The 12333-nt window shown below is 43.9% G+C and overlaps 1 protein-coding gene across 1 annotated transcript; it reads left to right on the top strand.

The window, feature by feature from the left end:
* The first annotated feature begins 4117 nt into the window (after positions 1 to 4117).
* Positions 4118 to 11582, top strand: LOC120668799 (4-hydroxyphenylacetaldehyde oxime monooxygenase-like). The gene is made up of 3 exons (XM_039948594.1): positions 4118 to 4617; positions 10064 to 10674; positions 10823 to 11582. Exons 1-3 carry the CDS (start codon positions 4275 to 4277, stop codon positions 11429 to 11431), a joined length of 1563 nt encoding a protein of 520 aa, XP_039804528.1. The 5' UTR covers positions 4118 to 4274; the 3' UTR covers positions 11432 to 11582.
* The last annotated feature ends 751 nt before the right edge of the window (positions 11583 to 12333 follow it).

Raw genomic sequence — 12333 nt, 5'->3', positions numbered from 1 at the left:
GTGCCTTTCGCCGTGTTGGGTCTAAATTTTTCAACACAATGTGCCGACCTTGCTAGCACGACAAGTCTAGTATCAAGTCCAAACACGACTCACGGTACGTCGGCGCATCTTCTGCTGTGCCGGCTCGCCCTATGAATACTTGCAATTAGATTTATATATATCAATATAGAAATATTACTATTGCAATTAGGAAGTCCGTAAACTAGTAGAAAAATTATGTGATTTACTTAAATGAACAATATTTCCTTCTATAATTACTGTTAATTACAAAGGAAGATTAACTGATATAGTAGAACAATAGGCTACATATTAGCTGATGGGCTATTTTCGTGCCGTGTTGGCTAAGCACGGCCCAAAATACGGGTCGTGTCATACAACACCGATCGCGCGACCCCGCGGCCCAGCAGGCCAACGCGGGCATAGGTAACCGCCGGCCTGCGAGGGATCGCTAACGGGACTCCTCTTTTTCCATTTTTGAAACCAAAACCGCAGACTCCTTTTTCTCTGGGGTGGTGGACAGAGGCGACTCGAGGGGAACGGCGAGGAGTGGCAGCCGGGGACTGAGAAGCTTGTGCGGCGACCGGCAGGGAAACTTCATCTCCCTCGCAGCCTAATGTGAGTCCCAATCCCGTGTACCTACTCTCCCCCACCATGGTGTTGCGTGCTTACGGATCTGGCGTGCGGCGAGCAGCAGTGCTGCGTGTGGCAATAGGGACGAGGCGTGTGTGCCTGTGCGAACTGTGTAGGGGTTAAGCTCGAGCGGTTGGGCGTCAGGAGTTGGGGAGGATTTAATTTGGAGCATTCCCCTTCCGGGATTTGGTCCGATTTGGAGTGCTAATCCTTGGGAGGAAGAGAGGGAGGGAGGGTGCAGGGTGAGCTCGAGTGGTGGGGTGCCAGGGTTGGGACGATTTCGAGCATCATCCCCTCAGGATTTGGTGTCCTAATCCCCAAGAGGGAAGGAGGGAGATGGAGGGGGTAGCACAATACTGGATCACTAGGGGAGGGGGAGCGGTGATTTCCAAAGACGAGCAGCACCCACAAGCACTAGAGGTGTGGAACCTGCGATTTTTGCCGCAGGACATGTGACTTCTGACACCCAGCGCTGGAAAAGACAAATCAAGGTGCCCCACAATCCCCCAATGCTCCATGTGGTTCTACATCCCCTGTGCTTCCTGTTCGATGGGATTGAATGCCATGCATGTCATTGTAGCTAGCGTTAGGCTTAGGAGGATGGGATTAATAGGAATTAATTTGGGGGAAATTGCTTTTGCATGGGGCTAGATAAACTCTGTAACTGCAAATGCAAAAATTATATCATATCTTATTGACACTACAGAAGTTGGAGTGAATTATATCAAAAGGCCAGCCAGAAACAACTCTTTAGAGATATATATTGCTATGATTTTTTTTGAAGGAAATATTGCTACGATTTGTGCACCTAGTTTTTTTTCATATCAATACTACTAGTGATAAGGCTAGAGATATACTATTATTAGAGATATTTTGCAGCACTTAGAGATACATGTGCCTAGTATTTATTTATAACTACCAAAATACATTTGATACTTTGTATAACTACCAAAATACACTTCATACTTTGGCTAACAAGTAATGTGGTAAAAGGTTCATGAATTTCTTTTATTTGGTTGCTTAGATGTAGCATAAATGGCAATATATAGCTTACACTCAGGTTACTGTTTTTGAAGGAACTCCATGGCTTGGCACCTAACCTGCAAGGACATTTGAATGATGACAAAAAAAATCTCAACTTTTGGTATACCCTGTGTCATCTTACTTTTTAATAGATGTGTCAACTTCAGCAATATAAAGTGACAAGTTATATGCTACCTCTTTTTTTATGTTTCTCTATGTTTATTTAATTATTTTCAAATTATTTGTTTCATTGTTCATATTATGTGCATAATTATCATCAGTACTTTCATATATGCATATTTTCCCATCATGGTAAGCAAAATAGAAACTCAAAAAGATGATGAACCTTCCCCTACGTAATTGCTACGTATGCAAATGAATGTATGATTTTACATGTGTTTTTTATGCTAATCTAGCATCTTGGATCTGCCGTGCATCAAATTATTTGTGTTGATGTTGTGCTGTTTGTGTATGATCATGTGTGGCAACTTGTACGTATTGGGTGTGAATGTCAAAAAAGTTCTTTTAGATATAACGTTTGCATCATTGTAAACATTAAAAAGTTGTATGGATATCCAAAACTGTTGAAAAAATGTGTTATAATTTTTTATCCATTAATTAAAATGGCAACTTGATTATATGTGTATGTCATCTTGTGTGTGTTCAGTCACCACCTTCATCAGCTTTTATGTTATCATTGTGTCAACTTCTGTGTTATCATTGTGTCAACTTCTGTGTTATCATGTCCGGATGATAGAGTTTCTTTTACAAACACGTTATTGCAGCTCAAGATGCCGTCTGAAGAGGGGTTTGACTTGAATACAGAATCAACAGATGTGGTAACTTTATTATCTTTTTTCTACCGGCAACTTATGCAAGAACCTATGTAGCATGCTATAGTTTGTACCTAGCAATTTATATATGTACCAAATTATGTGGTAACTCATAGTCCTTTTCTTCCCACCAGAAAAAACTATTTCATGTTTAACTTACTTTCTATGCAACTTTCCCCTTTTTTAGGATGATAATTTTCAACAACTTTGTGAACCGCTTCCTCCCCCAGTAGAAGCACAATAACTTATGTAAAGTATCTTCAGTTTTTGTAAAAGTCACTCGAACTTGTCCACCCCAAGTAGAAGTACTAGTGCGTATTTTAGAATTCAAAGGCTATAGAAGGAGCTCCTGAAGTTGTACATGAGAATTAACGGAAAGACCAAGTAGACAGAGCTGAAACAAGGATGAAATTGTAATAAACATAACATGGTACTCTAGATAACTTGCTAATATTTACTTCATAAGTGGATACACTGTCTTTACATAAGTTGGTACATTATATTTCATAAGTGGTAACAAATAGATCAGGTTGTAACACTTTATCTACATTAATCACTTGTGCAATGACCATGGTTTTATACTTATTTGATTTTTTTCTTTTAAGTATTGAATCATTCTATGCAACTCATCTCTTCTTTTTACTGTGGATATTATAACTTGATTCGGTTGGTGTAGACAATCTTGTACATGATCCCATACTGCAAGTTATACACGTAGAAGTAGCAACTTGTACTTAACATATTAGTTAGTACAATCTCTAGTTAAGTTTGATCCCCATATATATAATATAAGTTGATAGATTGTGTCTACATATAAGATGCTACAAGGTCTTGGATTTGATACCAGACATATAACACAAGTTCACAAATCTTCTCTACATGATTATTAGTGCAAAGTTTCTACATAAGTTGACAGATACCTATATATAATTGCTACATGGTCTCCACCTAAATTAATGCTGGATATATAGAATAAAACTCTTATATTATTTTTTTAGAACATAAGTTGCTACTAAACATACATGTTTCAACATAGAGCACTCTTATTTACTATAGGACTTAATTATATGATCTCGTTACAATGAAAGCAATAATGCACAAGGAATCAAAAATAGATACAAGATGAGAAATAATGATTATTCAAAGCAATTGAAACATATAATATGCAAAGATCGGAACATATAGTTGAATAAGTTGCAAGTCATCTGTGTACATAAGTTCTATGAAACCTAACTTAAATAAATTGTCACCCATCTGTACACAAGTTGCTACTAGGTATACAACATAAGTTGTTAGTATAGATAAAACAACCACAAAACATATGCAATATTGATCTTGTTTCGTAGAGCTCGTCACGACGAATATAATGGTGAAAGCGAATTTGAAAATTGATACCGGACGAGAGAGCAATAGCCATTCTAAATATGCAGTTTTAAATAAATGTGCTCGCATCATTGCTGATGTCATCTTGAAAGCGACCCATGCTAATGCAGACCGGGAAGGAGGGGTCGCGCGTTGTCCGTACGCGCGACAGCCGACAGGTCGCGCATTATCGCAGTCCAACCCGATGTGCTGAGATCCTAGACACAACACGACCCTCGTATTTGTGTCGTGTCGACATGGACTATTTTCGTGCGGTGCTGTGCTTTTGGTCATGCCAAACGAACATGCCGCAGCTCGCCTAAAAATAACACGCCCAAGTCCCAGCTTTAAACTCACCTGCCGATATATAAGCAGGCGGCGGAGCAGCCCAATTCGAGCGGAACACTGAAGCCACAAGCAGGCGCCATGGACACACAGAAGCTAGTAGCATGGCCACTCCTCCTTCTCCTCCTCTCCCTGCTGCTGCTGCTGCTGTCGTGGAGGAGGAAGACCAAGAGCGGAGGGGCACCGCCGGGTGGTCGGCGGAGAGCTCCCCCGGGGCCGCCGAGGCAGCTGCCGGTGCTGGGCAACCTGCTGCAGATCGGCAGCCGGCCGCACCGCTACTTCCAGGCGGTCGCGCGGAGGCACGGCCCCGTGGTGGAGGTGCGGCTCGGCCGCGTGCGCGCCGTCGTCGTCTCGTCGCCGGAGGCCGCCAAGGAGGTCCTCCGGACCAACGACCTGCACTGCTGCAGCCGCCCCGACTCACCAGGCAAGTATAGTTCATTCGATGGAACCCCCCCCCCCCCCCCCCCCGATAACTCGCTATTATGTTCTTGACTTCTCGTGTAAATTATTAAAAGCTCCACTTTGAGATTGCATGGCTATCTATGCTGTATCACTTGATTTATTTCTAAAGGAACTAGACCTGCTATAAGTATAAGGGACATGTATCATTGTCATTCAGTCATTGCCCTGCTGCCCGCCAGCATGCATCTAATCCCTGTTTCTCCATCGACTACATGATATAGTATCTTGGGCCGGCGATGGCGCGCCCGCACGAAAGAACTAGAGACTTCAATTGGGATGCGCTCCAGCTTCAAAACCCAGACCTTACATCTCTAGATGATCCTTTCTCTGAGCAAGAGATCCGGCACGCCATTAAGCAATTACCATCGGACAAGGCGCCGGGACCGGATGGTTTCACCGGGAACTTCTTCAAAAGCTGTTGGCACATCATTAAGCAGGATGTGGTCGCGGCAGTTAACTCATTCCATAGCCTGCGATGTGCCGACTTAAACCTACTGAACAAGGCCAACATCATACTGATTCCAAAAAAGGAGGGCGCAGAAAGTATACAGGACTTCCGGCCAATCAGCCTCATCCATGCCATTGCAAAAATTATCAGCAAATTGCTTGCGCTTAGGCTGGCACCGTTTTTGAATGAGTTAGTTGCCCCCTGTCAAAGTGCTTTCATAAAAGGTCGTGCTATTCATGACAACTTCCTTTACGTGCGAAACATTGCGAGAAGATTTCACCGCCACAAAATACCTGCCCTACTCTTGAAGCTAGACGTGTCCAAAGCTTTCGACTCTGTTCGATGGGACTACTTGTTGGATCTCCTTCAGAGGAGAGGTTTTCCTTCGCGCTGGAGGAATTGGATTGCAGCAACACTAACGTCTTCGACATCCAAAATCCTGCTAAATGGGGTACCCACCGAGGCCATTCAGCACGGTCGCGGACTGCGCCAAGGGGACCCTCTATCACCCTTACTGTTCATCCTGGCAATCGACCCGCTGCAACGCCTACTCTCTGTGGCAACTGATCGAGGTCTGCTTAGCAAATTGGGTGGATGCATGATGCGGTTCAGAGTTTCCATGTATGCGGACGACGCGGTGATTTTTATTAGACCAAACAGGAATGATGTTCAGAACCTCAGGAAAATTTTGCATTTGTTCGGAGAAACAACAGGGTTGACAACAAACTTCCAGAAAACAAGTGTCACCCCAATTAGCTGCAACAATATCAACCTTGATGCTGTGCTGGCGGACCTGCCTTTGGCAAGAGCAACATTCCCATTAAAATATCTTGGTCTACCACTATCAATCAGACGGCTAAAGAAAATCGACTTCCTCCCACTACTTGAGAAGTCATTGGGTAGGATTTCGGGCTGGCACGGCAGACATCTTACCCAGGCGGGTCGCATATGTCTCACCAAGTCAATCCTCTCTTCGCAGCCAGTGTACCTACTAACAGCCATCAGAACAACTAAGAAAACTCTGGAAGATCTTGACAGAGTCAGGAAGCGCTTCTTGTGGGCAGGGGAGGCGGCCCTGACGGGAGGCAAATGCAAGGTAAACTGGATCCGTACTTGCCTGCCAAAAGAGAATGGTGGCCTCGGCATTCTTAATCTGGAATGCTTCGATGGCTTTGGCATGAATGGGTATCGCCACAAAAAACTTGGGTTGGGACAGAAACTCCATGCGACACTACGGACAGACTACTTTTTGCCGCCTGCACACAAATCACAATTGGCAATGGAACGAGGACAAGCTTCTGGAGCTCTAGATGGTTAGGTGGATGCAGACCAAGAGATGTAGCGCCAAACCTCTTCAGTATATCAAATTGCAAACGGAAAACAGTAGCGGAGGCACTAGCAGGAAACGCGTGGATCAGGGACATACTTCGTAATAGTCACCTAACCACTACTCACCTCTTAGAGTTTTGTAAGCTCTGGGAGCAAGTGCGAAATGTACGACTATTGCCTGATCTTGAAGACCAAATCCGCTGGAAATTCACGCCCTCAGGAACATACACAACTGCGTCAGCCTACAAAGCGCAGTTCATTGGTTGCACCAAGGCAGCGATGCCAAACACAATCTGGAGGACTTGGGCACCGCCAAAATGCAAATCTTTCACCTGGCTCATCACTCAAAACCGTGTGTGGACTTCCGATAGGCTGGCAAGGAGGGGATGGCCACACTCGCCTTCATGCCCCCTCTGCAGGAGAGTCATAGAATCGGCACACCATTTGCTCTCTGAATGTAGATATACCAAAAAGATCTGGCAGCTCGCTGCGGAATGGATCGGCTATCCACAGCTCAAGCCAAACAGGTGGAGACCGAGTGACAGTGCGCTCTCTTGGTGGCTAAACATCAGTACCACGGCGGCTGTGCAAAGAAGGCCGTACGGAGCCTAACCATGCTAATCAGTTGGGAGGTCTGGAAGGAGAGAAACAATAGAGTCTTTAATCAAAAGGAAACGCCACCAAATAGGTTATTGGAGAAAGTTAAGGCGGAAGCAGCGTTTTGGGCAGCAGCAGGAGCAAAGAATTTAGCTTCTATAGTACCGCAAGTGTAATTTTTGTTACCGGCCCTCCGGTTTGTACTCTTCTTCTCTATCAATGAAATAGGCACAATCTCGTGCCCGTTCGTTCAAAAAAAAGTATCTTGGGCCGGCCACACTGCGAGCATGCATCCAATCTCTTTTTCTCCGTCGACGACATGGTATCTTGGGCCCACCACAATGTAATAGCGATGCCCACAATTTTGTGGGTCCCACAATTCTGTAGGCATCACTATCTGAAGGCTGCAGCGTGAGTAAAACTGGATAGCGTCACAGCAATACTATACATCAGTTTGACCCTACACGTAGAACTGGGATCACATATGGCCAAAAGGGCTGAGGCCCAACAGCGGGCACGAGACCCGTGTTTTTGGCCCGGCCCAAGCACAATATGGTTGGATGGTCATAGTGCTCGGGCTTGGCTCAGTCCGATGAAAACGGTTAGGAACGGTCAAGAAAACTCTCTAACCACTTTTATTTTTATTCGGAAATGAAAAAGCCGGCCGGGAAATCAAAATCGGAAATACGCGATGTCGGAAACGAAACATTTTGATCGGGAATATGTCGATAATAGTCGGGAATCGATACTTTAAAACGGGAACACCGACGTACATGACCACTGGGTTGCGTCCGAATGGGCTGTTGGGCTGAATATATGATCTTTAAATTTAGATTCAGAGATTCTAATACGGGAATACTGAATACTGACCGGATTCTATAGTAGGAAAATCCTGTTCCTACTTTTATCCCTGCTCAGTCCTGTATTTTTCACGGCCAAGCCCGATATTTAAGACGTGCTCTCCCTTTTCTCTGTCACCATCATCCTAACGGACGAGGCTGCTCGCGCCTTCCCATTTTCCTTCACCCCTTGTTCTTATCCGACGGCGCACCTCTCTCTCTCATTCCGACACTCCTGCTCTTCTCACCTAAGCGCATGTTTTATAATTTCGCCCGCTCGTTGCCGGTTGCGGGCTGCAAGGCGCGCAGAGGAATGGGTCCCGCAGCTTTTCAATGCGTAGATGCTTGCTCATCCAATCGCGTCGCGCCAGGCGCGTTTTCGCCGACCGCGGCCGGCGCGTAGCTACGCGCCCGTTCCCTCTTCTCTCTCCGTTTCTCTCCCCTCCACGTTGGATCTCGCCCGCATCTCGCCTCTTATAATACTTGCTCTAAGCAGATCATGATAAAATCTCCATACCAGACCGGGCCGGCAGGGCACGAAATAGACCCGTGGGCTCGTGCTGGGACTGTGAACGGGGCACGATGTGCGGCATGACACGACCTGTTAGTATGATCGTGTCGTGCTTGACCCAATCAGTTTATGCGCGGGCCCGTGCCAGGCCAGGCTGTGTAGTACGAATAGCTATCTATAGGCTGCGTTTGGTAATCACATCACAAAAAAACGAACTTCCGCATAGAGTACTAAATATAGTCTATTTGTAAAAAAATTTTAGGGATGAGTGTAACTTTTCGAGATGAATCTAATTACAGTAATTAATTGATGATTTGTTACAGTGATGCTACAATAACAATCCTCTAATCGCGCGGTCAAAGGCCTCATTAGATTCGTCTCGCGATTTACACGGGGTTGTGGAGATGATTTTATAATTAGACTTCGGTTACTACTATAATTTTTTGGTCAAAGATGTAAAAAACCACCTCAACCAAACATGGCCTATACTAGGCTGCAGATGTGTCACATCACGCTAAAATAAAGAAGTGTGTCAGATTTAGCTTTCTCCTCCTATTGCTACATTACATTTATAGTTATTTATTGTTTATAAGCATTGGTGAATGTACTCCGACGCTAGGGAAAGTGGTAATCTGAACTGTTAGAATAAATTTAATATTTTAAAATAGATATGTATAAAATTTGATGGTGATCATTTTTTATATTATCAAGCATATTATTACAAATAAGAATAAAATTTTGCATAAATTATTTTATGCATTATTTGCTCCCTACAACAAAAAAAAGTGAAAAAATACCGAATTTGTTTCCGAATCCATACCGAATTTTATATCTATCATTTGAGAAAATATAGGATGAATTTAAGGTTTACCTTTTATGAATCTTTACAAGCTCAATGGTCAAAACAAGAATACAAATTTGTATACAAGATTCTATATCCTATTTATTCGCAATCAAAGAAAAACGACCAAAAAATTGATTACCGAATAATTACCGTTTCCGACCGTTTTCATCCCTATCCGACGCCATGTCCTTATTACCTTCCATGTTTATAAATGGTACAATCTTCCAAATAACACTTTAACTATTCATTTATTATATATTATATTATTTATGGTTATGAACTTATAATTATGATAAAATATATTTGATTATAAATCTAATCATATAAAGTTTACATTCTAAAATTAAAAAATTCAAATTCAAATTATTATTTATAGATAATAATGTTTGTACGTCTTATAAATGTGAAAGGAGGGAGTATATATGAAAGGCAACGTATCTAGTGCAAATCAAGGACTTCGTGCAAACCCGTGCAAACCTACTAAACAAAGTTTCAAAAAATTCTGAAAAAAATCATGAATGTGCTTCTCAGCTTACCTCATATATATATAAAATTTCATGGTCAAATTCGTCTTACTCTAGAAGTTACAAAAAAGACAAATTTTCTGACAACAATAATGGTTCAAATGCATCTCAAATTTGTCTTTTTTGTAACTTCTAGAGTAAGACGAATTTGATCATGAAATTTTATATATAGATGATGTAATCTGAGAAGCACATTCATGATTTTTTTCAAAATTTTTTGAAACTTTGTTTAGTAGGTTTGCACGAGGTTCTTGGTTTGCACTAGATATATTCCCTATATGAAAAGGCTAAAAAAACCTCGTCAATGCATTTACAGGCCCCCGGATGCTGAGTTACGACTTCCTAGACGTGGCCTTCAGCCCCTACGGCAACTACTGGCGCGAGATGCGGAAGCTCTTCATCCTCGAGCTGGTCAGCATGCGCCGCGTCCAGTCCTTCGCCTACGCCCGCGCCGCCGAGGTCGACCGCCTCGTCGCCTCCCTCGCCGCCGCTGCCGGCCGCTCCCCTCCGGCGGGCGCCCCCGTCGTCGTCGACCTCAGCGAGAAGCTCTACGCGCTCTCCGACGGCATCGTCGGCACGGTGGCGTTCGGCAAGATGTACGGGTCGGCGCAGTTCGGGCGCAGCAGCTTCCAGCGGGTCATGGACGACACGGTGCGCGTGCTGGGGAGCTTCACGTTCGAGGACTTCTTCCCGGCGTCGCGCCTCGCGCGGTGCGCCGACGCCCTCACCGGCGCCGCCGGGCGGAGGCGGCGCGTCTTCCGCCAGATCGACCGCTTCTTCGACTCGGTGATCGACAAGCACCTCGAGCCCGAGCGGCTGCGGGCCGGGGTGCAGGAGGACATGGTGGACGCGCTGGTGAAGATGTGGAGGGAGCAGGACGGAGAGGCACTAGGCTTGACGCGTGCCCATATCAAGGGTATCCTCATGGTATCGTATGTTTGAATTGAATCAAAAATTTAAAATTCACTTTTCTTTTGCACACAATCACACAATGGATGGCAGCTTCTTCGATACTATCTAACCATACCATTTATATATAATTATATATGCTACATGTGTTGCAAACCTCGATCAGGATACATTTGCTGGAGGCATCGACACCTGCGCTGTCACGATGATCTGGGTCATGGCCGAGCTCGTGAGGAATCCTAGCGTGATGCAGAAGGCGCAGGCCGAGGTCCGCGGCATGGTGGCGGGCAAAGCAAGAGTGGAGGAAGAAGATGTCAAAGGCCTCAGGTACCTCAAGATGGCGGTGAAAGAAAACTTCAGGCTTCACCCACCGGGGACACTGCTGATCCCAAGGGAAACCATGCGGAGCTGCGTGATCGGCGGCTACGACGTGCTCCCGGGAACAAGGGGTTTCGTGAATGTTTGGGCCATGGGGAGGGATCCAAGCATCTGGGAGAACCCGGAGGAGTTCAGGCCGGAGCGGTTCGAGGGAAGTCGTGTCGATTTTAGAGGCTTTGATTTCGAGCTTCTCCCGTTTGGTTCAGGACGAAGGTCATGCCCTGCCGTGGCCATGGGCGTCGCCAATGTGGAGCTTGCACTGGCCAACCTGTTGTACTGCTTTGATTGGGAACTTCCTGAAGGGATGAAGCGGGAGGACATCGATATGGAAGAAACAGGGCAGCTTGCTTTTAGGAAGATGGTGCCTCTTTGTCTTGTGCCTATTAGGCGTGTATGAGTAGGTTGTAAGATTGGAGGCTGAAAGACTATGTTCTCTTAATATTTTATTCTAATAAACTAGTACTAGCCTTCATGGTTTCCGCTTTTGTTTGTCATAAACTCATAATATAAACGTGAACAATAATGAGAAAATTCCTTATTTGACACTAGAAGATGACTAAGTTCATTTACTGACCCAATAATTTTTTTTGTCCCTTACTTAACACTGCATTCTAACTCATTTGACATTTTTGTTACTTTTGTCTCTTAAGTCGAGTCAAACGACCACCAAATAATCTCTAAAATTCATGCGACATTTTCTAGTCATAGAACAAATGAAGATGGACCCATTATGCTTAAAAACACACATATATATCTTTACACTTTTGAAACTTAAATTCATCAAAATAAATTAACTTTAAAACTTATATGAATTTTTGTGGCACCAAATTACTTTCAAAATATCAAGGAAAATAACTAGAATAACTAACATTCTTCACATGGCATGTAGTCATTTATAAAATTCTTTCATGTCATCAATTACATAGAGAATTATGTGGTTCTTCTAAAATTTTCCAAATACTCCATTCTCATAATTCCCTATCTAACTTATGCTAGAAAATGTCTAGAATAAAATCTGCTGATAATCTTACAACATTCCACAATAGAAGTTGCAACTAAAATGGCGCGACTCCTCGATGACCCAAGCATCCAGCCGCAATAGCAAAATAGAAGCATCCTCACCAAAGTTGTTCATATCGGAGGTCACAAGCAAAAGATATCAACCACACTAATACAAGAGGTCCAGTGACAAACTAAATTTAGGCAACATTTGATTCAACAGTACATCGATGTTAGCCAACATGTTTCCATCTAAGTTACATAGTTCCATCTACATCTACTCATACTTCACTCGTACCC

The sequence above is a fragment of the Panicum virgatum genome, chromosome 2K (assembly GCF_016808335.1).
Source record: "Panicum virgatum strain AP13 chromosome 2K, P.virgatum_v5, whole genome shotgun sequence".
NCBI classification, from domain to species: Eukaryota; Viridiplantae; Streptophyta; class Magnoliopsida; order Poales; family Poaceae; genus Panicum; species Panicum virgatum.
Note: the sequence above shows the minus strand (reverse complement) of the source record. Positions and strands in the feature narration are given on the sequence as shown.